Source organism: Podarcis pityusensis, assembly GCF_964106645.2.
Source record: "Podarcis pityusensis genome assembly, chromosome: 14".
Lineage (NCBI taxonomy): Eukaryota > Metazoa > Chordata > Lepidosauria > Squamata > Lacertidae > Podarcis > Podarcis pityusensis.
The window spans coordinates 23,062,623-23,087,658 of record NC_138039.1 but is presented as its reverse complement, the minus strand read 5'-3'; the positions used below and the strand labels follow the sequence as shown (position 1 = coordinate 23,087,658).

At 47.3% G+C, this 25,036-nt stretch overlaps 1 protein-coding gene across 1 annotated transcript in view; it reads right to left on the bottom strand.

Annotated features, from left to right (window-relative positions):
* The window catches only part of MSLN (mesothelin), a 32,782-nt gene extending 8,388 nt beyond the window's left edge, over window positions 1-24,394 (bottom strand). Inside the window, exons 1-16 of the mRNA XM_080981905.1 lie at window positions 24,291-24,394; window positions 23,296-23,379; window positions 21,381-21,424; window positions 19,359-19,574; window positions 18,217-18,387; window positions 10,601-10,744; window positions 10,435-10,484; window positions 9,253-9,373; window positions 8,474-8,559; window positions 7,695-7,824; window positions 6,867-7,057; window positions 5,658-5,748; window positions 4,623-4,734; window positions 3,486-3,670; window positions 1,719-1,865; window positions 115-248 (exon numbers count right to left, since the gene is read on the bottom strand). Of these exons, the coding sequence (XP_080838031.1) occupies window positions 115-248; window positions 1,719-1,865; window positions 3,486-3,670; window positions 4,623-4,734; window positions 5,658-5,748; window positions 6,867-7,057; window positions 7,695-7,824; window positions 8,474-8,559; window positions 9,253-9,373; window positions 10,435-10,484; window positions 10,601-10,744; window positions 18,217-18,387; window positions 19,359-19,574; window positions 21,381-21,424; window positions 23,296-23,362 (1,889 nt within the window). The 5' untranslated portion in view covers window positions 23,363-23,379; window positions 24,291-24,394. The remainder of the gene's footprint in view (window positions 1-114; window positions 249-1,718; window positions 1,866-3,485; window positions 3,671-4,622; window positions 4,735-5,657; window positions 5,749-6,866; window positions 7,058-7,694; window positions 7,825-8,473; window positions 8,560-9,252; window positions 9,374-10,434; window positions 10,485-10,600; window positions 10,745-18,216; window positions 18,388-19,358; window positions 19,575-21,380; window positions 21,425-23,295; window positions 23,380-24,290) is intronic.
* Window positions 24,395-25,036: the final 642 nt, after the last annotated feature.

The window sequence follows — 25,036 nt, the reverse complement described above, 5'->3', positions numbered from 1 at the left end:
AACGACTCTCCTCACTACAGTTCCTGGTATTCTTTGTGGAAAAGCCATTTGCTAAGTTGAAAGTGGACCTCTTTTCTTGCTAAGAGATGAAGAGTGTTAAAGGAGTTTACTCACTTGATAGCATTGTCTGTGATCGTTTTAAGCTGGCCTTGGGTCAAGGAGCACATGTAACGTCCCCCAACAGCATCCAGAGCTGTGGCATCAAACTGGCCTCCGGACTTGCCATATTGCTGAATAATCTCCCTGGCCTAAAAGAAATAATTTCCAACCCAAAACAGATTGGCTTGTAAGTATGTCTTACATGAGCAAAGCTAAGACACTGCTTAATGAACTAGCCAAAACTCAGCTAAGTGTACTATTTTGACCTTTTACTATTTCTACCATTTCTATCCTTGTCCTAAAAGGAAATGTTCTCAGGGGTCTCACCACAGTGGCCATGCACCCCCAATGCACAAACCTGAGCAACCTTTGAAAACAATGGGTTTCAGGGCCATTGTGCAAATCTATATTTTTGGGGGAAGAGCTATTATTATTATTATATTTATTTATATCCCACCTTTCCCCCAGACAGGGACTCAGGTGGCTTTCAGATAAAATAGCCATAGCCCAGTGCTAAAGCACCTGCTTTGCATGCAGAAGGTCCCAGGTAGGACTGGGAATGTCATTTGTCTGTAACTCTGGAGATCTGCTGCCAGTCAGTGTAGGCAATAGTGAGCTAGATGGACATAAGGCAGCATCTATGTTCCACAGCAAAGTTGCAGAGCAGCTGCTTGGCATGCAGAAGGTCCCAGCTTTAATCCTCAATGGCATCTCTAGGTATGGCCTGAAATGGCCCCTGCCTGAAACCTCGGAGAGCAACTGCCAATCAGGCAATATTGAAGTAGGGTGGCTCAGTTGTCCGACATGTTATGAGCCAACTTCTATGACTTTTCCAGTGGATTTTGGTCGGCTGAACTAGTCTTATGAATGCTCTGTGCTGTCTCCACATTGTGGCTCATTCTAGCAACGTTTTATGTATTCTGAATATTCAGAAATCTGGTCTGAGGCACCAAAATGCACTGGGGTAGGCTGAAGGGGAAACAACTCATTCACTTTAAAAAGGTAAAGGATCTCTGACAGTTAAGTCCAGTCGCAAACGACTCTGGGGTTGTGGCACTCATCTCGCTTTACTGGCCGAGGGAGCTGACGTTTGTCAGCAGACAGTTTTTCCGGGTCATGTGGCCAGCATGACTGAGCTGCTTCTGGTGCAACGGAACACCGAAACCAGAGCAGCACAAGGAAATGCCATTTACCTTCCCACCGGAGCGGTACCTATTTATTTACTTGTACTTTTTGGCGTGCTTTCAAACTGCTAGGTTGGCAGGAGCTGGGACCGAGTAACGGGAGCTCACCCCGGTGCGGGGATTCGAACCGCCAACCTTCCAATCCCTAGGCTCAGTGGTTTAGACCACAGCGCCACCCACTCATTAACCTTACCACCTGTTAAAAAAGCAGAGGAGAACAGAGGCATCATAACCTCTGTGTATTTTAGCGCCGTCCCTCTAAAACTTTGCAACCAAATGCACCTCTTTATGCATGTAAAATGTTTTCCTCACATTTTGCTTCTGGGAAGCGATTCACAAATGAAATAATGAATGAAAATCAAAATAAACTTCTAGTTTGGAAAACGAGGGGAAGAAGTAAATCTGGGGAGGCTGTGCTTTTAAGGCTGACGTTACCACTTCATCATCGGGCGCGTTCTCCAGCAAAGCAACAAGGGTGTCTGGTGAGCTGAACTTCCATTTCTTAATATCCTCAGGAGTCATTAGGCTGAGGAGGCTTCCCATGCTACGGATAACCGAATCGGGATACCCAGCAGGATAGATCTGTAGGAATTGCAAAATAAAAATCAGTGTTTATGAACGCTACTGGAGCACCTCTTGCCCTTTCTCAGAGCACACATCCATCAGGAGACAAATTGCCTTATTGTCTCTCTCTCTCTCTCTGTGTGTTTGTGAGAGAGAGAGAGAGAGAGAGAGAGAGAGAGAGAACAAGAGAGCGAGAGAGCTGGTGCCCTTCAGGATTGGAGGGAAGGAATGCAGAGGAGATCAGCAATAGGCAACTCCAGAGGCCATGACAGGCAGAGTCACCCCCTGATGGGTTGGAGGTAAGAAGCAGGAATGTTAGGGAATGACGAAGAAAAGGGGAGAGGAAATGGCTGGTGTTCACTTTTTCAACCCGTGTGCAGAACAAAAATCAAGTGAATTCAATCGATATTTGCTGGTGTTACAGCTTTCAATATACAAACAACACATAACTGATTATGCCCCCCCCCCCCCGCAATTTGCACTATCTTTCCTTTGCACTGAATTAATGGGGTGAAATAACATATTAACAACCTAACTTACACAGTTAACTATGTATATTACATTAGTTACATAATTTCATGACAGCAAGGCAAACAACATGGCATTTCACAGAGGACGAACTGGAGCACAACAGAAACAAGGCTGCATGAGACTAAGGCAGGCTGGAATAACAACAACAACAACAACAACTTATAGCCAACCCATCTGGCTAGGATTCCCCAGCCACTCTGGGTGGCTCGCAGCAGAATAGTAAAAACATGATAAAACAATAAACATTTAAAACTTCCCTAAACAGGGCTGCCTTCAGATGTCTTCTAAAAGTCAGATAGTTGTTTATTTCCTTGCCATCTGATGGGAGGGCGTTCCACAGGGCAGGTGCCACTACCGAGAAGGCCCTCTTCCTGGTTCCCTGTAACGTTGCTTTTCACAGTGAGGGAACCAGCAGAAGACCCTTGGAGGAGAACCTCATTGTCTGGGCTGAGCAATGGAGGTGGAGACACTCCTTCAGGTATACTAAGCCAAGGCCATTTAGGGCTTTAAAGGTCAGCACCAACATTTTCATTGTGTTTGGAAATGCATTGGGAGCCAATGAAGATCCTTTAGGACTGTTGTATTATAGTACCGGCAGCCACTCGCGGTCACCAGACTAGCGGCCGCATTCTGGATTATTTGCAGCTTCTGAGTCACCTTCAAAGGTAGCCCTACGTAGAGTGCATTGCAGTAGTCCAAGCGGGAGATAACCAGAGCATGCACCACTCTGGCGAGACAGTGCCAGGCAGGTAGGGTCTCGGCTGGCGCACCAGGTGGAACTGGTAGACGGGGAAGGAAAGGGAATCAGTGCCACTTTCGCTCCTAGTCAGGAGACAGGCAGGGAGAGGGCTTGCTGAGGGTAGGCTGAGATTGGTGGGGCAGTGCCTCATTCACCTCAATGAATGAGTGGGGGTAGAGTGAACGAGACAGAGAGAGAGAGAGAGAGAGAGAGAGAGAGAGAGAGAGAGAGAGAGAATGCACGGCCTCAATCTATTGATCTGCTTGGACCACTCTCCTTTGCCTGCAGTCTCAGATGAGCAATGGCTGAACTCAAGCCCTGGTTCCATGCCCCTCTTAGCAAACTATGAAAGCCAAAACATCAATTACCCGGTCCAGCTTTTCTTTAAGCACCATCAACTGCTCCTCAGTGAAAGCATAACTTGAGATCTTGTTGAGATTGGCCTCCAGGGTTGCATCATCCAAGCACTGGCGTAATTCCTCGTTATCGTAATAAAGAGGCATCAGCTCATCATCAAGCACCTCCTGTGTTATGGTCTTATCAGCTGGGCATCCTGGGAAGGCAAGACTCAATAGTTAACCAGGGTTGAAGAACTTGCACAACTGCCAAGCCAGTGTGGATGCAAGAACATCAGAAGAGCCCTGCTGGATCCTATCAAAGTTCTGTCTGTTTAGGTCCACCCCTCTTGCTCCTCAGCTGCAAGTGATTCAGAAGCATAGTGCCTCTGAATTAGGGAGTACAGACTATGTGCTGTAGGGTGCTCTCTGCTAAATACGTATTTGGAGAGAGGCTAAATTCTGTGACCTGTATTAACTATGCAATTAACTATGCGGGGCTTCCCTTGTGCTGCAGTTGTGCTGGAAGCTGCAGTTAGTGCCGTATGCTACAACACAGCTGCTGGTGGGAGTGAGATCCTGTCTGCTCAGAGATTTGCGCTGGCTGCTGATTTGTTACCAGGCAAAGTTCAAGGTGCTACTGTTAGTATATCAAGCCCTTAATAGCTTGGGACCAGCTTGCTGCACTGCAAAATTTAGGGAAGTCTGAATTTTGAAGGGTGGCTATGTTTCACTTTGTGTGTTGTTTTGGAAAGGGTGAAATAGGTAGATTTGCCTTTAGATGCAAACTGAATTTCTTCCTCGCCCCTAGCAGGAGTTTCTGGTCATATGGAGAAGACTTCAGGAATGCCCCCTCTAATCCCCTCTCTGCAAACTGAAGTGGCAATCTAAAGTCTGGCAATATAAACAGCATCTGTTTCACATATATTCTGGGTCCATTTCTGGTGTCTTCAGGTATGGGTGCAAATAGTTCCTCCCTGAAACCCTGGAGAGCCACTGGTAGTTAGTGTAAACAATACTGAACTAGATGGGCCAATAGCCTGTCTCAGTATAATGCAACTTTCTGTGTTTCCTATGCAACAGCTTTATCATGGGATCTGCTGCTTGTGTTAATTGGCTCCAATGCTACCAGAGAATAGCTCCAGGCTTAAAAGCAGTGTTGCTGTATACCTGAATTACGTTTCAGCCTGGAGGGGTGGAGGTTTTTCACAACAGATGCCAGCTGTTCTGTTGGCATATGGGTATGGTGTAAGAAGTCTTTCAGCCATGGTTTTAATACACCCTGCAAAAGGAAAAAGAAACACCTATGTGGTGAAGGATGTAAAATCTAGAAAATCTATGCGATTCTCAGTTAGTTAAACTGAATGCATAGATTCCTTTCCTTCTCCTGGATTTGGGGTTTGGTAGCATGACCAAGATGGTTATTTTTCAGAACAGAATATCGCAGCAAATAATATGCAAATGGTGATGATGTTAGTTTTATCCCACCTTACCTTTCAAGATGGCTAACAAAGTCATCATTGCACAAAGCAGTTACAAACAGTTCAGTGTAAAGTCACAGCAAACACAAGACCCATCGTATGAAAGATGGTTACTGATGAAGAATCATGAGATGTGACCTTTCCCTTGCCTGCTCTCATTTACAGAACTTCAGTGGCAGCACTAGTGATGGAAAATGGAACGCAGATGGAAATTAATGAACATTTTGTGTTCTGGTTGGTTGTTATATATCAGTTGGTTTTTGGTTTAGCAGTCTCCTGCACAGGAAGGATAAAGGTTTGCAGTTGGAAGTTTTGCACAGGAGGGTCAAAAGTTTACAAGGGGGTGTTTTGCTCAGGAGGTTTTGCACAACATTTTTGACTAGGAGCTTGACAATTAAGGGGAAACAGAAATTTAACAAGGTGTCCATTCTCCTTGCATTTGACTAAAGGTTGGAAGAGAGAGTGTATATAAATTGAATTTGAAAATAGAGTAGAACAAGAAGTTGTGGAGATAAAGACTTGAAGAGGATAGGCTGCTTAGGTTCAATTTATGACATTTGTGACAAGGATAAGTGAGGTCCACAATAATTCCCACTTACAATTTCCCCATCCTTTTTTCCTGGCAAACAAACCCGACCCAGAGCACAGCACTTCAACAGAGACTTAAATACCCTTCTGCTTCCCCTTGATTATGTGAGGGCGGGGGGGGGGGGAAGAGACTTACTGCAGGGATACTTTGTAGGATGCTGCGATCAAATACAGGGAGCAAACCACTCAGTTCTTCCAGGGTAGAAGTTGACCATGTTGAAGGAAGCCTGAGTGGAAAGAAAGGGAATGGAAACTTATCAGCAAGCTACATATCAACACAATGGAACTCTGAAGTAGGGGCATGAGTTTCATGGAGAGAGAGTTTAAAGGATGTGCCAATCAGAAGCAATGTCTGTGACATTTAGAATATAATTTCTCCTTCTTTAGGCATTGAGCAGCTGCAGAGCACAAGGAGGACAAGGCAGCAGGGGCACTGCCCTCCTGCCACTGGTGCTGCATTTGCTGGGTGAGGCAGCAGTGAGATCAGGGAAGCTTTAGGTTGGTATTATGGGGACACCTGAAGGACACCACCAAGACAGGCTCCCCTAACCTCACAGCACTGCTGCTCTCCCTCACTTGCTCCTGCTGGTGCAGTATAACCTGATGGAATACTGAAATACCGCTAAAGATGAAAAGGAAAAAATAAAAATTCAAATGTTGCACACTTGCATTTTGCAAGCAGTAAACCAAAAGGATCCAACATCAAGTATTTGTCATTTAAAGCCTTGGTTTCAGATGCGGAACCTGTGCGACATTTCAAGATCATAGTTACTCCCTCCAAATCCATTTCTGCATGTGTAAAAATTTATTCCATGGTGAAATGAAAACTGTACTGTGTAAATTGGTCGTTGCTTTTCGTTTGTGTGAGATTCAGGTTTCTTAGGCAAAACCCACCTTTCAGCTACAGAGCATGGCTTTTGAAGCTGTGAAATTTATGGGCTGTAGCTTAGTGGTGGAGCATCTGCGTTCAAACCCTGGCATCTTCAGGAAGGGTGAGGAATGACTCCTGTCTGAAAACCTGGAAAGCTTCTGCCAGTAAGTGACATGGTAATAGCCTAACTCGGCTTTTTAGGTATTATTCTATAAACTGACTCTGTATCTATGTTAGGCGTGACTTCCTCTTAGGGAACCTAGCTTTTGCTGCAAATATAACATTTCATGATGAGCATTTCCAGTCAAAGCCCCACAATTCTAGCTTTGAAATGCTGTTTGCACTAGCAAATGCAAATGAATTAGGTTCAGTGGCAATCCAAACAGATTTCTAACAACTGTTTTCTTTTCAGGAGAATTAAGAAAACTCCAAAAGAGCAGAAACAAAAAAACAAAACCTGCAGTGTGACCCTACCCAAAGGAGGTTCTTCCACTGCTGAGGAGGGCTTGGATTGCTTTGATTTGTTCAGGTGTGAAAGACTGGCACTGATTTAACTGCGTCAGAAAATTGTTGCCGGATGCTGCGATGTAGTCTGCACCAAGATCACAGACTAAGTGGCCCAGAATTGCCGCATCTTCCTTGGTTACCTGTAGGTCATGGATGTCCTACAGAAAATCATTTGTAAAAAAAATGCATAATTTTTTTAAAAAAAGAAGCTATCAGCATCTTAAAATAATTTAGTTGATTAATAACCTATATTTTAACCAAATAATCAAATATATTTCATCAAATTAGTTTCTATCTGTATTCCTGTATAGGTACTATTATAAGATATTTCAGAAACTGGAAGATAACTTGAGACTGAGTAGACCAATACTTGCTGCCTTTCAATTTCCCATGAAAAACACACCAGGACTTCAGTAGTCTAAAATCTGCTTCACCTATTAAAATTGGCCCTCATTGATAAAAAATGTCTCTTTACAAATACATAAATAAACTAGAACAGTAGTTGACTCATCTACTAATTGTATTTTTTCAGTCTGGAGAAGAGAGATAAAACCCAGCTTCTATCATGTGATATCAGGTGATTATTGGCAAACTGATTGTTTTTCAAATTGAGGTCATGGGCATAAGAGATAAAACTGAAGTCTGTGCTGTGAATAGTATTTTTTTTCAGGGTGTTTTTGAGTTAAATTGAAAGTTTCTTGGTCAAGATTGCCACTTATTTGGCACAGACGCAAGCTTGAATAAATGCTTTTGCTCTTATAGCTACCTAAGGTGCCAGAATTATACTTTACTTACCAGGCAAGCTAACGCCTCTGACAGAAGCTGTTTCCGTTGTGGGGAATCTTTCTCCAGGACATCAATATTGGCTTTTCCGACGCGAGTGACATACTCCTTGCAGTTCTCACCTGCTGCAAGGTCTGAAGGCCTAGAAACAAGAAAGGATTAATGAGTGTTTGTGCATATGGATTGACTCTCCCCACTCTGTGTTTAATATACCACTGTGCACACCCCAATCTCCAAGTGGCAAAAATATTTCAGAGGTTCTAGTGCTTACTTCTGGTTTCCTCAGAATGAAGATAACTGGAGACTGTGGTGTCTTTTATTAAGATGGTGGTTTTATTTGAACATATATACAACCTGAGCATAGGATGGAGGGGCTTACAGCTGGGGGACAGGGTCCCCCCTAACCATAGCTTTGGATTCAGCACAGCACAAGACAACCCTCTCTGTGTCATTCCAACTCTCGGTATCAGCCAGACTGAACAAAGAGCATCCCTGGCTTGCTGTTCTATTATCTACAAGACAGACAAGGGCGTGGGGAAGAACCCGCTTCCTCCTGAAAGAGCACCACCAGCCAGTCATCACCATAGCAACATGACCACTCTTTAGTCATGTAAAAGCAGGGTGCTTACAAGCCCGTCTAGGGCCAATGTCTTAACAAAGAGACTAGTACGGCCAGTTCAGTAATTCCCTCTGGTGGATTCCAACCTTACAAATACACAATCACAAGCTTGGAAGGAACTCATGGGCATGGTCCAACCCCACCACATCTTATAACACTACTCTACATTTACCTTAAAAAGAGAAACAAGTCTTTAGGGTAGTTGTTTAATTCCTCTGGGAGTCCACTGAGCAGTACCCTCTTGGCTAAGCAGCTCAGCTGAAAAACAAACCAGAACATTCTGTCAGCAAGTAGAAAGAAGTACAAGCAGGTCATTTATTTCAGAAAATGGCGAGGGGATTTCCCCTTAAAAATAAAATAAAATAAAATAAACAACAACAACACACCCATCTGTGGTGGTTTTGCAGCTGGTTTTGCTAAATTTAAGCCCCAAAAGATTTCCTTTGCATATGCCACAATACCTGAGGGCATTGGGCTGGCTGAGAAGATTAGAGCAGACTGTGGGGACATACATACATACATAATTTTATTTGTATGGCGTCTTTCTACAGTTCAAACCATGCTCAAGGTGGTTTACAACATGAAAAAAACACGCTACTTAACTAGAACATAACAAAATAAATAAAACATTAAAAATATGCAACCAAACTCTACAATTTCCACATATATCACAAGATCTAAAATAAAGATACAAAAAACCCACAGCAACAACAGCAATAATCTCTCCAACAAAACCCCACAAACAACACCAAGTTCCCCATCACCTGCTACCTGAGGTGGTCTCCTTACCCTACCTAACTGAATGACTGGCCCCAATTCTGTTACTATCTTATCCCCAAGAACACACACCAAGGATAAAAGCTGAGGCGGGAGATCTAATTCAGGTCTTTGAAAATACTTTCAAATATTGATCTCAAAAAAAGCGCTCAAGATGCATGCAAAGAAGCCGACCTGTTCTTCACTCAGCTGAACGTTCTTCTGCCCCAGAACGTTGAGTAGCTGTTGGAATCTCTCATCATCCATATCAGCAGCGACTGCACAAGTAACGCCTTGTAGTATGGAAGGGGATAGGCTGAAAATCCAAGGAAGGCCCATTAGCAATGAATGGATAGTTGGGAAGAACATCAGTAGTGGTTTTTAAAAGGTGAGGGGCTCAGTTGAATGTGTATGCAGAAGAGAGGTGGGGTATCTCCTAACCTTTCTCCTCCTCTGCCTTTGAAACACTTAATATGGAGGGCTCATAATTCAATCAGGGGCATTAGTGGCTGGCAGAGCCAACTAATTCTTGTGTTGTGGATTTGAGGTGTCAGTCTGGATTGGGGTCAGCAAACTTTTTCAGCAGGGGGCCGCTCCACGGTTCCTCAGACCTTGTGGGGGGCTAGACTATATATTTTTTTTGGGGGGGGGAATTATGGAAGAGCACCACAAGCCCTGATGGCTGCTTGCCTGTGTCTTACGAGTGGCAGGGGCTGGCGGCGGCGAGAGACGATGAGGGGTGCACGAAAGGGCTCCGAAGAGGGGATGTTTAAAATGGTGGCCGCTTGAGCACTGCTGCTGCTGGCACCAACAAAGCCCAGCCCCCTTCCTCCTCTAGGCAGGGCGGGGAGAAGCCAGGAGGAGGGAGGGAGGCATAGCCGCCACCGCCGTATGAGGGAGAGGGAGGGAGAAGGAACGAACGTGCGCGCCGGCGATCCACGAGGCAATTCCTGGACCATCCGCGGGCTGGAACCAGAAGGCAATTGGGCCTGATCCAGCCTGCGGACCTTAGTTTGCCTACCCAGGTATGGATGATGCCCTGAGTCACTTCCAATTCTTGGGATCCCATGCCCAGTGAGAGTTAAAATTGAAGAGAGGAGGCTGCTGGCCTGGTCAGACAAGTTGCTTTGTAAGAAAATAAACTGGCCACTGAAGTGTCCTCATCAGCATCCCAAAAAGAATGAGCTGGGTTGCAAGAGTTACAACTAAGTGACAGTGGCCTCTAGGTTAATGGGTGGGCCTTTCCTCTCCTCTCCAGACCATTCCCCTCCAATAAAGCCACCCATTTGAAAGAGTGTTATGAATAAATGTGGCATTTTTTTCCACAAAGAGGAAAAAAGTCCAAAAAAGAAAAAGAATATTAGGGGTCAGCAATACCTGTGGATTTCAGGGACCCTCTTGATTATATCAGGAAACAACATGGCAGCCTATGGGAATAAACCAAGAAGAAAATAAACAATTTCTGTTAATAACAAGGACACGTGATTCCTCCTTGATGTCCAGGAGGAGTTGGAAATAAGGGTGAGTCATCTCCCTGTCTCACCTGTTCTGGGGTCCATGGCTTGTCATTGAGATCTTGAATGTTGAATGTGTCACCAGGGACCAGCAGTGATTTTGGTAAATAGGGAACCAGACTATCCGGGGTGTATTTCACCAGGTCGTTAAATCCCGCTGTAGCAGCAACCAGCTAGAAAACAAAGTTATACTTCATGGGGGCAGACTTTTGCTGAACTGGATGACAGTCCCATCTAGTCCATCATGGCTGCTTTGTTTGTTTATTTAAAATACTTATTGATGACCCTTCATCTGCATATTCCTGGGTGGTAGGCAAAAGTGTGAACACAATCCATTGGAATATAAATATTAGAGGTGTGCAGGTGGATGAATGTGGTTTGGGGGTGCTCTCCACCTTCCCTGAGTCAAAGCACAGTGTCAATAAACTGCAATAAGTCAGATCAGGGCCTTCACAAAACCTCATATCACTTTAAAATGAGAACGGAACCAAAATTCCCCCCTATCCCTAAGCGGCCTTAGGAAGATCCAGGTTAAAATACCTACTGGTCCACAAAGCTCACCAAGTCACTATTTTTCCACTTAGCAGGGTTGTCTTGGTTGAAAATGCAACAGCAGGGATCATTCAATTGATAATTTAAGGTTAATCCTGCTGGTGTTAAAGTCAACTAGCTGAGAAGGGCATGGGGGAAGGTGTTGCTCAGCAATGCAGGCAGTGGTAAGATTTTTCCTGAGGTGGCATGTGCCTTGAGGCGGCTGTTGTTGTAAAGGATTACAATAATTATAATGTACGTGAAGTGCTTTTAAAAACATGAAAGCTATTATTATTAAGCCTCTCTGTCAGGGCTGCCTCAAGTCTCAGCTCACAAAAGACCAACGCCTTTCTTTTCTTATATACAAAAGTGTTTATTGCAGTTCATTGTTTGCTTCAGATCCGAGGCGCGCAGCCCTACGTCTGCTAGGCTTAGACCGCTGAAGTCCCTTCTGAATCTGTCCCCGCCCTGCACCAGTTTAAGAGGCTTGCGCTGCTCCACCTCTTTCTCTCTTTCCTTTTCCGCAGGGTCTTTCTGCCCGCTGGGGTTTCGCCCCTCCTGGATTCCTCCGACGCGGAATCAGACTGCTCTTGCCCCCTCCTGCGGGCTTTGGGACCTGGCCCCTCCTCCGGGCTCCCTGTACTTCCGCGCGCCTCTACATTTGAACTTGGCGCGCGCCCCCAACCTCTAACTTTCCTTTTGACAGCTACGCTACTCCCTTCACTACTCCCCTCCCCTTCCGGGAGGGTGGCTTGCTCCGACCTCCCTCCTTTCTCTACTGCCGGAGCCGCCTCCCCTGATACACTGGAACCTCCACCCCCTTCGCTGCACTCTGGCGGGGAGGCTGGTCCTGACGCCCAGCTGCCACTTTGGGATCCCCCGCTGGCCCCCTGCTCCTGACAAGTCCCCCCTGGGGCTCCCCTGGCCTTGACCACCGGCGCCCCCTTCTGGGAATCCTCTGATTCGCTGGAAAGACTCATGGAATCTCTAGAGTCATTGTCATCCTCTTCCTCGCTGTCCTGGGATTCATCCCCATCGCTCTCCATCTCCTGCCTACCCTGTGCCTCTGTCCCTGAACCCCTGACATCCATCCCCCCCTTGAAGCCCCCCCTTCCCCCCTCCCGCTGCTCGGGCGCAGGTTCCGGGAGCTCCGTTGTAGCGGGGGTAGACGCTGGATACAGTTCATCGACGTCGATCTCCTCTGCTTCCAGTTCAGTGTATGCGTGCTCGAAACCGGGGTCCTCCCCCAACACATCCAAACCCTTCCCTCCCCCTGTTACTTCAGGCGATGCTGCTTGCCAAGGCCCCCTTCGCCACCCCACTTCTGGTTGATCGTCCCACCAATAAGAGCGGTCCGTGTCCACCCCCGAGCACGATCCCCTTGGAGGGCTCGATTCCGGCGTGGTCTCCTCTGCGGAGGAGAACCCCCGGAAGGTGCTGCCTGAAAGTGTGGGCGTAAAAAGCCAGTCATCAAAATACTCCTCTGGCATGGGCCTGTGTGGGAAGAGTGCATGGAACTCGTCTTTAAGAAGAGGTTCCTCCAGAGCATAATCTGGCACCCAACTGTTGGCGCTGGCCGGGGTACCTTCCCTGGCGAGGAGGTATTCCACTCCCTCCTCCCCCCATCTCGAGTCCAGAATTTCCGTGACCTCGTTGAGTGTCGGGGTCCTCGGTGACTCCCCCCCCCTGGTGATTCTCTACGTGGGTCTGGTGCCGTCCCTGGCTCCTGAAATCTGTGTGGGGCCTTGTAGGGTGTAAGCACCGACCTATGAAAGACCGGGTGCATTCGGGAACCTTCTGGGAGGGTCAACCGAAAAGCTACGGGATTGATCCTGCCCTCAACTTGGTATGGCCCTAGCTGTTTGTGTCCTAGCTTCTTCTTAGCTAACGACTTGGCCGGCACCGCCTGGGCTGCTAACCATACCCAGTCCCCCACCTGGATGTCTTCTCCTGCCCTCCTGTGCCTGTCTGCCTGCACTTTGTAGGCGTGTTTAGCTAGTTCCAAGTGCCGTCGTAGCTCCTCGTGGACCTCCTGCAATTCTGCTGCTAAATGCTCAGCTCCCTGCGACTCCCCCTGCGTCGTTGTCTCCAACGCCGGGAAGGTTCTGGGATGTCGCCCATTGTTGGCGAAGAACGGTGTCACCCCCGTTGACGCGTGCTTCGTGTTGTTGTAGGCAAACTCGGCCATCGGTAAGTAGTCCACCCAAGTTGCAGGCTTTTGATTGGCGTAACATCGCAGGTACTGCTGCATGATGGCGTTGACCCTCTCCGCTTGGCCGTTGGTTTGCGGGTGTCTCGCCGACGCTAAGTTGATCTTGACATTCAGGATGCCCAGGAGCTTCTGCCAGAAACTGGAAATGAATTGGCGACCCCGGTCGGACAGGATGGACCGCGGTAAGCCGTGCACCCGGAACACGTGGTCTATGAACAGCTTGGCGGTCTGTTCCGCTGTTGCCACCTTCGCGCAAGGAATGAAGTGCGCCATCTTGGTGAACAGGTCTACAACCACAAGCACCGCCGTCTTGCCCCGCGAACTGGGCAGATCAGTAACAAAGTCCAGCGCCACCCGTTCCCACGGCTGTAGTGGCGTCTCCAGCGGTTCCAGCAATCCCGCTGGCTTCTTGTGCACTGGCTTGGACCTCTGACAAATGTCACACCTGGCGACGTAATCCGCGACCTCTCCCCGCATCTGGGGCCACCAAAAGTCTCTGGCTACTAAGTCCGCCGTCTTTTCTTTGCCGAAGTGACCCGCGCTGGGTGCGTCGTGTAACTGCTGTAAAACCTTCGCGCGGAGATCGTCTCCGGGCACGTAGAGAGCACCTTTGCGGGTCAGCAGACCGTCGCGTATCTGGAATTCGCCGTCCTTTGCTGTCCCCCTTCGCACCTCCTCCATCTTGGATTGTGCGAACGGATCCGTCTGCAGCGCGCGTCGTACCGCGTCCAGGTCCACGGCGGCGGAAGCGCACGCCCACGCTTGCGGTGCGAAAATGTGCCTGGCTGCCACTGGTGCCGCTTCCTCGAGATACTGCGGTTTCCTGGAGAGCGCATCCGCTATGACGTTGTTGTCTCCCGGGATATACTCTATCCGGAAATCGAAATCCGCAAAGAACTCCGCCCATCTCATGTGCCTCTGGCTCTGGAGCTTCGCCGTGCGCCAATACTCTAGGTTCTTGTGGTCTGTGCGGACCTGCACGGTGTGCTTGGCTCCGATAAGGAAGTGCCGCCACGCCTTGAAAGCCGCGTGGATGGCCAACAACTCCCTGTCCCAGATGGTGTAGTTCTATTCCGACTTGCTGAGCTTCCGGGAATAGAAAGCGCAGGGCCTCCAGTTCCCTTGCGGATCTTCCTGCAAGAGGACGGCCCCCACTGCTCTGTCAGAGGCGTCAGTCTCAACCCGCATGGGCCTGCCGGGATTCACGTGTAGCAGCTGGTCTTCGGACGCGAAGAGACTCTTAAGTCTCCTGAAGGACTGCTCCGCCTGGTCCGTCCAGGTGAACTTTTTCTTCTTGGAACTGAGGGTGTCCGTGATAGCTGCCGTCTCTTTCGCGAAACCCCTGATGAACTTGCGGTAAAAGTTGGCGAAACCGACGAACCTCTGGACCTCCTTCCGATTGCGCGGACTATTCCAGTCCAACACCGCGCGGACTTTGGCGCTGTCCATGGCTAGTCCCTTGTCGGACAGCCGGTAGCCCAGGAAATCCACCTCCGTCACGTCGAACTGGCACTTCTCCAGTTTGGCGTAGAGCCTGTGCTCCCGTAGCCTCTGCAGGACCTCCTTTACGTCTCTCTCGTGAGTCTCCTGCGATTCTGAGAAGATCAGAATGTCGTCGAGGAAGCATACGCACTTCTTGTAGAGGAGTCCTGCTAGCACGTGGTGCATGAATGCTTGGAAACAGTGGGAGCCATTTTGGAGACCAAACGGCATAACTCTGTATTCATAGGTGCCCAGCGGCGTGAACATGGCCGTCTTCCACTCGTCACCTTCCTTCATGCGTATTAGATTGTATGCTCCGCGTAGATCCAACTTGGTGAAGATCCTCCCCTTCCTCACCGTCGCGAGCAGGTCGTCAATCTTGGGCATGGGGAAGGCCTTGGGCTTTGTCATCGAGTTGATGGCCCTATAGTCCACAATGAGCCTTTTTTGGGGCGTGTCCTTCTTCTTCACGAAAAACACAGGACTGCCCCCCACGGCCTTGGATTCTCGGATGAATCCCCGCTTCAAATTGTGATCTATGAACTCCCGGAGTTCCTGCATTTCATCTTCAGACATGGAATACAGCTTCGCAGTCGGCAGCGTCGCCCCTGGTAAGAGGTCAATTGCACAGTCGTAGGGCCGGTGGGGTGGTAATTGGTCAGCTTCCTTTTCACAGAAGACCTCCAAAAACCCCTTGTACTTGTGGGGCACTGCCTGCACCATGCCTAGATGCAACTGCTGCCCTTCCTCCTGGCCCTCCTCCTCCTGGCCTGTCTGGATGCAATGTTGTGCGCAGTAGGACGAGCCAAAGGTGAGCTGCCGCTGGTACCACGCTAATGATGGGCTGTGTCTATCCAGCCAACTCATGCCTAACACTATAGGCGTGTCTGACAGTTGGGTGACATTGAAACTGATGACCTCGCGATGATTCCCAATTTTCAGCAGCATGGGTGGCGTCTGTTGTACCACTTGCCCACCCAGCAACTTTCTGCCATCTACCGTGACGACGTTCAGAGGCAGCGTGGCTGGTAGTAGCGCTATGCGATGCTGCTTGATGAACTGCATCCCCACGAAGTCTGCGTTGCTCCCTGAGTCAATCGTAATGGGGACTTCCAGGGTGAGTCCATTAGGTAGCTGGAGAGTAGCAGTGAGCTGCACCACTGGCTTGGGTGGTAAAGGGTCTGTAGGCTGCAAAAGCGCTGGGGACTGCTTCACTGACTTGCCTGGTGGAGCCCCAGCGTCTCTGCTTCCATCCAGGCATTCTCGTTTCCCTGAAACTGTTCTCCTTGGAACTCTTCCCCTGTTACTGTTGCTAAGGCTGCAGTGTGCTTCTGGAGCCTCTGGGGACACTCTTTAGCCATGTGCTGTGGGCTGTCACAGATGTAACACTTCCTGGTCCCTCTAGGAGGCTTCGCCTTGACTGCTCCGGACGCTGAGGCTCCGGCAGCTGACTGAGCCTTTGCACGACCCAGCTCCATTGGCTCCTCCCCTCCCTTCAGCATAGGCGAGGGATTTGTACGTCCCAGGTCCCTGGGAAGAAGAAAAGGAGGCGCTCTAGCTGGTGGGCGGACGTGACGCCCCTCCTCACTGTGCCAAGGGCGTTCTTCGTGGCGCACCCCTATCGTGAGTGCCCTCTGGACGACGTCTGCTAGGGTTTGAGGTCTGTCTCCCCTAGCCAGCTCATCTTTTACTGAGCCATGAAGCCCCTCCCAAAACAAGTCTCTCACTGCCAGGGAGTCTTTTTCCCAGCCCAGCACATTCAGCAATGCAAAAAAGCGAGAATGGTACTGACGCACTGTAGCCTTGCCCTGCCGCAATCCATGCATCTCCTGGCGCGCCACATCAACGTCAACGGTAGATTGGAAGCAAGCGTCCATGGCTTTGATAAATTCGTCAGAGTCCCTGCGGGCAAGACCATCTTCGCGCCACAAATTGCGTAACCAGGTTCTAGCTTCCCCATGCAAATGTGACACAATAAAGCCTACTTTCTCCTCCTCATCTTTGAAGTCTTTTCGAAGCAAATGCAGCGCGTATAGGACGTCTGCTCTGAAATTGGGATAATGCTTCAGGTTCCCATCGAAGTGGGCTACTAAATTGCCCCCCCTTCGTCCAAGAGCGATTCCCTCTGATCTGGACCCCGGGAACCCCTGTTTGCACGCCTGATCCCACCTGGCTTGCAGATCCTGGCATCGCGCTTCTGCTTCGGCAACTGTCTTCTGAGAGACCCGTACTGCAACGGAGAGTTCAGCGACTGCGTTTTGCAGGGTCGTTATCTGCTCCTCAGTAGTCATGTCTGCCAAACTTCGTGAGCTTTGCAAAAAAATTTTTTTTGCAGTTTTTTTTTGAGAAGGGACTTACTGTCAGGGCTGCCTCAAGTCTCAGCTCACAAAAGACCAACGCCTTTCTTTTCTTATATACAAAAGTGTTTATTGCAGTTCATTGTTTGCTTCAGATCCGAGGCGCGCAGCCCTACGTCTGCTAGGCTTAGACCGCTGAAGTCCCTTCTGAATCTGTCCCCGCCCTGCACCAGTTTAAGAGGCTTGCGCTGCTCCACCTCTTTCTCTCTTTCCTTTTCCGCAGGGTCTTTCTGCCCGCTGGGGTTTCGCCCCTCCTGGATTCCTCCGACGCGGAATCAGACTGCTCTTGCCCCCTCCTGCGGGCTTTGGGACCTGGCCCCTCCTCCGGGCTCCCTGTACTTCCGCGCGCCTCTACATTTGAACTTGGCGCGCGCCCCCAACCTCTAACTTTCCTTTTGACAGCTACGCTACTCCCTTCACTACTCCCCTCCCCTTCCGGGAGGGTGGCTTGCTCCGACCTCCCTCCTTTCTCTACTGCCGGAGCCGCCTCCCCTGATACACTGGAACCTCCACCCCCTTCGCTGCACTCTGGCGGGGAGGCTGGTCCTGACGCCCAGCTGCCACTTTGGGATCCCCCGCTGGCCCCCTGCTCCTGACAAGTCCCCCCTGGGGCTCCCCTGGCCTTGACCACCGGCGCCCCCTTCTGGGAATCCTCTGATTCGCTGGAAAGACTCATGGAATCTCTAGAGTCATTGTCATCCTCTTCCTCGCTGTCCTGGGATTCATCCCCATCGCTCTCCATCTCCTGCCTACCCTGTGCCTCTGTCCCTGAACCCCTGACACTCTCTGTCAGTTCTCCTGAAAGGCTGGAAATTTTGAGCTCCCCCTCTCCTTGAAACCTTTCCATTCTGACAGGTCAAGGATCCTGTAACTAAGAACTAGTGCTTGAGTTTATTTTCCCCCTTCTCCCTCCCACCCCCTTTTTCCTTTTGTGCTGTGTCTTTCAGATCGCAAGCTGCTCTGGGGGTTTGTTTTAGCTGAACAGAAGACTTTTTAAAAACCATTTAATAAATAATAGCATCGAAATGCTACAATAAGTTAACAGGAAAAAGAAAGGCCTCACCTTTTCCACAAATGCTGTTTTTAGAGTGGGTGGCACAGTCTCCAGCTGCTTGGCAAAGCTTGGGACTTTAACAGCGTCCAAGACCACCTGGGCAGGTATGGATTCCAGGCTGGTGTGGCTCAACCCAACCACCAAACTCCCAAGTGCTGCAAGGCTCTGCCCATCCTGAATCTGTAAATAGGAAACTCTTAGCTGTAGGAACCAGGTTGGTCATCCAATAGTCAACTTCACCCAGAATACTGAATTGGTAGCTTGGAGCTAGGAGACACTGCAAGCCCACACTGAGTCATGTTCTTAAGGGACTTCTACATGAATATATATATATATATATATATATATATAATTTTACAACAAACACAAAACATAAATTTGAATTATTCCACATCATAATTTGACTCCCCACCCCCTTTTTTGTGGTTTCTTACATTTACAGTATACTGTTTTTTATTGCAGTTCCACGTTAACCCTATTTATTGTTTATCCCAGATAGCCAATATATGTTTTTTGTCACTGCATGTTTTTACTTTAATCCTGCTAAAGTCTTAATTTGTTTACAAGAGTTTTGTAAATATTCAATAAACGGTTTCCATGCTATATTTTAAAAAAAATGGTCTTGATTTCTTATTCGTCCAGTAAGTTTCACCATTTCTGAGTATTCTAATAACTCCTGTTGCCATTCTTCTTTAGTCGGGACATTTTTCTTCTTTCTATATGAGCTTTTGACCCATTTCTCCTTGGACCGATTTCTTACCAGTATCATTCTGACCAGCTAGACACAGCGGCCAATGTGCACATAGGAAACTGCCTTCTGCTGAGTCAGACCATTGGTCCATCTAGCTCAGCATTGTTCACACTGACTGGCAGTGACTCTTCAGAGTTGCAAACTGGGAACTCTCCCAGTCATTCCATTGGGGTGCTGAACCTGGGAACTTCTGCATGCAAAGCAGATACTCTATCACTGAGCTACACCTCTTCCCCCAAGGCAAGACTTGCCGATGGGCAGCTCCTGTTGGCAAGAAAACTTCAGCTTCTGGCAGAAGTTCCCTGTACCAGGTGAGATGTTTTTTTTCACTCCCATGTCTCCTCAAGGTTCCTGCTCAGCTATATGTATTTCATATGCAAGGGGACAATGTTCTTATCACCTGGTATCCAGAACTGAACAGTTTCTCCAGGATGGCGCCAGCCTGTTCAGGGTCCCAGCCCTGAACTTTGCTCAAGGAAGGCAGAGAAGATGCTAGCATGCTGCCAGGGATGCAGTTCTCAATCTGCTGCACTGAGAGTCCGAGAGCCTTCTGTCCCAGGGAGTTCAGGATTGCTGGAGAGAATGTGTCACACTGGCTGCCTGGCAAGCCAGCAACCTGGTGGCAGAAGAAGAATGAATGACACTGGGCCCAGACTGAGGCAGAGGGGAATCACATGTGCCCAAAGAAGTCATGACTCCCTGAATCCATCAGTGTTCCAGATTAATGGAAGCTTGGGAGCAAGCTTGTTTTCTGCTGCTCCAGAGGGTAGGAGCCAAACCAATGGACTCCAAAGACAAGAAAAGGAAAGAACTTTCTAATGGTGAGAGTTGGACTCTTCTTCATCAGAGAAGTGGACTCTCCTTCATCAGAGGCTTTTAAACACAGGTTGGATGGCTATCTGCCAGGGATTCTTTAGCTGTAATTCCTGCATTGCTGGGTTGGGCAGGGTGAGCATTGAGGGTTTCTATTAGCTCTACAATTCTGTGATTCTATGGATAATGAGCCAGAAGCTGCAGGGCACCAGATGAGGAGCTGGAACCTCCCATACTATTGGGGCCCATAGATTCAGAACCTGGACTGTCACAGAATCTTCCCTGACCCTGAAGAAGCAGGTGCCTCCCACCACAAACCACCAGTCTGGCAACACCAGGGTGTGCACGCTGCAGGATGAAAGAGGTGTGTGTGTCTTCAGACTAGAGGGTTTGTTTGTTTCATAAAATTTATACACCATGATATTGTAAAAAAATAAATCTCAACAGGATTTACAGAAAAGATAAAACAATAAAATTACCAATAAGAAGAATTAACACCAATAATTTAAAGACCTTTGCTTCTGTTGGCGTGAGTTGTTCATTTGGAGCTGTCCGTGGTCCTCAACCTTTGATCTGCCTTGACCTCCAGCCTTGCTGCCTTCTCTCTGTGGGTTCTGGCTGTCTCACCTATATTCTAAGCTTCTTTGGGCAAACACCTGGACTCTTTGAAGCCCACCTACCTTATCCATACCAGTCTTTCTTTTGCACTATTGCAGGGCTGGGGGACATTGGGCCTCGGGTTCCAATGTGGCCACCCAGGCCTCTTCAGCTGGTCCCTGGAACTCCTCCCAAGCCCCATCCCTCACTAGTCGTTTTTGAATGTTTTGTCTGTCTGGAATTTGATCAGCTGTAATGATGCCTTTGTGCTTGGCTGGATGGGGAGGGTGGTATGAAATGAGTGGCCCTTTTTCTTTCTTTTTCCAATTGGTAATTCTGACTGGTCTTCCTTGGCCATCTGTTGCCACAGAGCTGGAACAGTAATAACAGCCTGGCTTTTTTGGTGCTTATTTTACATGGAGCTGCAATGAACTCCATAAGAACACAGGAAGCCACCTTATTCTGAAGGTACATTCACATGAGCGTGAGACTCTTAATCTCAGAGTTGTGGGTTCAAGCCCCATGTTGGGCAAAAAGATTCTTGCATTGCAGGAGGTTGGGTTGGACTAGACAACCCTTGTGGTCCCTTCCAACTCTACAATTCTATGATATCATTTGAAACAGTCATGGCTTCCCACAAATAATTATGGGAACTGTAGTTTGTTAAGGGTGCTGAGAGTTGATAGGAGACACCCCTGTTTCCTACTCAGAGCTACAATTGCCAGAGTAGTTTAACAATCAACCCTTCTCAGGGAACTCTGGGAATTGTCGCTCATATTCTAACTCTCAGTGCCCTTAACAAACGACAGCTCCCAGAATTCTTTGGAGGAAGTCTACACTGACTGGCAGAGGCTCTCTAGGGTTTCAGGCAGGAGTCTCTCCCAGCCATACCTGGATCGGGATTGAACCTGGGACCTTTTGCATGCAAAACAGGTGTCCTACCACAGAGCTACAGCCCCTCCATAGCAAGAGGAAAGCCCAACAAGTATGCACAAGCCAAGAAAATACTTACTGGAAGCTTCAGCGCCGAACTGGCAGTAGCTGCCATCACCCAACCTGAAAGACACATAAGGCTTCAGGGGAAAAAACCACACACCTCTTCGAATCAAATGCAGCTCACCTTTGGAAATCTGGCCCAGCAAATGTCCTTGGTCAAATGCTTCTTTTGCTTCAGCAGCAAAAAACAAATAAATTCCCAAAACTGCTATTTGCTCTGCTCGGCATAAACTGGGGCTCTGACAATACAGCACTTAGGTGTGTGATGCTAGAAGACAAGCCTTGGAGAAGGCACATGTTGTGCACCTTCCCCTCACCCCCACAGTGGGAAAAGTTGGCCCTTCCAGTAGGCAGAGTGGGGCAACTCCTGTGCCTGCTAAACTAACAAACTGCTGTCCCAGGTGTGGTGGAGAAGGCAACCTCACTGTTGGAGTTTATTTATTCTGCTATTCTTTTATTGACCGCTCTTTCCCCATTTGTTTGAGACTAATCTCGGTGTCTCAGTAGAGAACTTGCTGCTTTCTTGGCAGGCAGATGCCAGAGCCCTGCAAGCAGCTGCTTGTTCAAAGCTGCTTGTCAGATTTGCTCATTTGCGCCTGAGTGACATCAAATTTTCCATCATCTCCCTAATATGTATTTTGAAGTACTGATAACCAATAACTTTTGTGCTTTTACAGAGTACAGTGGTACCTCAGTTTTCGAACATCTTGGAAGTGGAACATTTCGGTTTTCGAACACCGAAAACCCGCAAGTAACTGCTTCGGTTTTCGAACGCTTTTCAGAAGTTGAACATGCCATGCGACTTCCGTATTGAGTTTTCTGGAAGTAAATGCTTACGGAAGTAACTGCTTTGGTTTTCGAACGTTTCGGAAGTTGAACGGCCTTCTGGAATGGGCTACGTCCAAAAACTGAGGTACCACTGTACCTTTAATAGCAGACCAAGGCTTTACATTTGGTGGGAGACTGGAATTTACTGCAGAGTAAATTAATACAGCACAGAACTGGTGGGAGAAGAGCTTTCGACAATGTACCATACAAATGTGGAAGGTGGTTCTCAGTCAGTCATCCTTAGCATGAATAATGGGACATTAGAGGTGTCTCCCTCTTTCTGTCCATAAAAAAGTTGGAGGGTTTACAATTAATAGCATATAATATAAATAACATGCCCTCCTATCATTTGCTTTTGCATGCTCTAATTTTCTTCTAATTATATGATGGCAACACCCAGATGTGAATCCATAAAGAAAAGGGCTATACTGAGGCCCAAATTAGATGTTCTCTTGAATGTAGCATGCAGCTGGTTATCTTGTTTGTCCTAAAATAAACTTAGGTGTGCACAGGAAAGGAAGGCTGATCTCTTCACTCCTCACTGCAGTGAGTTTTCCCCCCAGCCCACACAGCTAGGAGCATTAGGGAAATGTCTTTAAAAGTTTTAAAAAAGGACTCCCCCCCTCTGAAGAATTCAAAGGCCCCATCCTCCCCCGTTCCCCAAAAATCTCTCCCATACCTTGTCAAAACGGTTTACTTCCTTCAAAATATTTTGGAAGTTTTCCCCAAACCCAAACTGGAACTCCTATTTTTGCTCCTGCTCCATGATAAAGTTTTGTGGCAGTTTAGAGACCTGAGAAACCTCTCTTCAGAGGATTACGAAGCTGCTTTTTGCCTCTCATATTGCCCAAGCAGGACTCTCTAAAATTTACCTCAGCGCTTTGTTGTATTTGGTTGTTTGTTCACAATTTATAGTTCACCCTTCAGTGGCCAGTCAATATTATCTAAAATTCACCTCAGTGATTTGCCGTGTTTAGCTACCGGTATTTGTTTTTACAATTTCTATTTTGCCCGTCACTAGCCAGTCAATCTTCTCAGGTTGGCTCAGGTGAATTTCAGTGACATCTTGGGAGCTGACAGCATCCAAACATAACTGTACTCACCAAACATAACAATGCAAGCAAATACTCTTGATCGACGTAGCATTATTCCAAATGGGTCCCTCCCCATGGTTAAATCTGCTCTCTCTAGGAAAAAAACCACACAAAGAAATAAATGAAACCAATTTCAGTTTTGGTCATAATTTTCTTCAGGTTTCTCTGATCATCAAAAGAACAGGAAATTCATTAGAAAAGCAGCATTAAAGGCATTCCAGAATTTGCAAACACAGAGACCTCAGCAGTGATGGATTTAGGCAATTATGAGTGGTTCTCCAGCTCAGGGCACTAAGCTAAAGGGGTGCAAAATAATAAAAATATTGATAAGATCCATGTCTTTTTTCCAGCTGGAACATGCCGGAACTCAGTTCCAGCACCTCTCAGGTGGGTGCTGTTGCCATTATAAGAGAATGAGGAAGGCATTCACAGTGCATTGCAGCACCTCTTTTTCTAGAAAAATAGCACTGTGACGATTCATTAAAAAGCAACTAGACCAAATAGAATTATTCTGAAAATAAGAAATATGGGGGTTGGGGGGTTGGGCCAAATTTTGTCCTCGCTCAAGGCTCCAGAATTCCAAAGTCCACCTTTGACCTCAGAAACTGTGTCCGACTTACCAAACCCACAACACTTTTGCTTCTCTTTAAGGATTTTTTTAAATTAAAAAATGCTTCTGAACCCCTCTTCATTTCAATGATGCCAGAGCAGTTCACAATATAGTGCATTAAAAATCCATATCTTGAGTCTATGCGTAACCCTGTCAGTGCTTTAAATAATAATAGTAGTAATATTTATTATTTAGATAGCACTTCAGCTGATTCTCGCAATGTGCGCAAGTTTAAAAAATGGACAGGGCTTGATGGTGAGCTGCAGTTTAGAGGAGAGATTGGTGGAGAAACAGGAAAGGGCAGGCTTCCCTTCAAGCAACAAAACTTGCCAAACTATCTAGCAGAGGGCAGGAAAGCAGAGCATGAAGCATATTTTTTGAGCAAGGTACATACCTGATTCCTTCTCCTCGTGTGCTGGGCTGAAAGTGACAGGCTCCAAGTGCTCTGCTTTTCATTATGAAGGCAGGGTGTGACCCCTCTGCCTCTAATACCTTCATCTGAAGTGAGAGGACACATGTCAAGTGCCAACCGCACCCTGTGGTTTGTGGGTTTGTTTATTTATTTTATTTATTATTTTTAAAAAAACTTTTCTTTATTGGTTTTTCGTAATGATAGAGACAGAAACATGTTCCTTTCCTCGCTCCCTCCACCCATCTCTACAACTCCCCGGACATTGTCCAAAAAAGCATAATTATATAAGACATATTAAAGCCAAAACAAGAAGTCACATTTAAATTATATATATATATGAATGTATCATTCCATAAATTACAGTAAGTCTTCCATGGTCTATATCCATGTTTCTTTGTTAAACCAATTTTATTAAAGCTGTCAGGTTTTTTTTAAAATGTCATTTCCTCTCAAGGATCTTGTTGGTCAATTCTTCCATCAGAATTAGGCCCCAGACTTGTGCCAGCCAGATTTCAAATAAGTCCATATTCAAGGATCTCCAACTCTTAGACACTGCAAGGTGAGTTGCTGCCCTAAGGTGAATAATCAACCAATAATTTATCTTTAAGGACTTGTGCTTCCATAGCAAAGCCTGAAAGCAAGTTTATTTTTATTTTTTTAAAGAAAGGTTTGGCAACTGGATGAGATATTGTGTGTGCATCCATTAGTTCTTGCTGTACCCCAGGAAA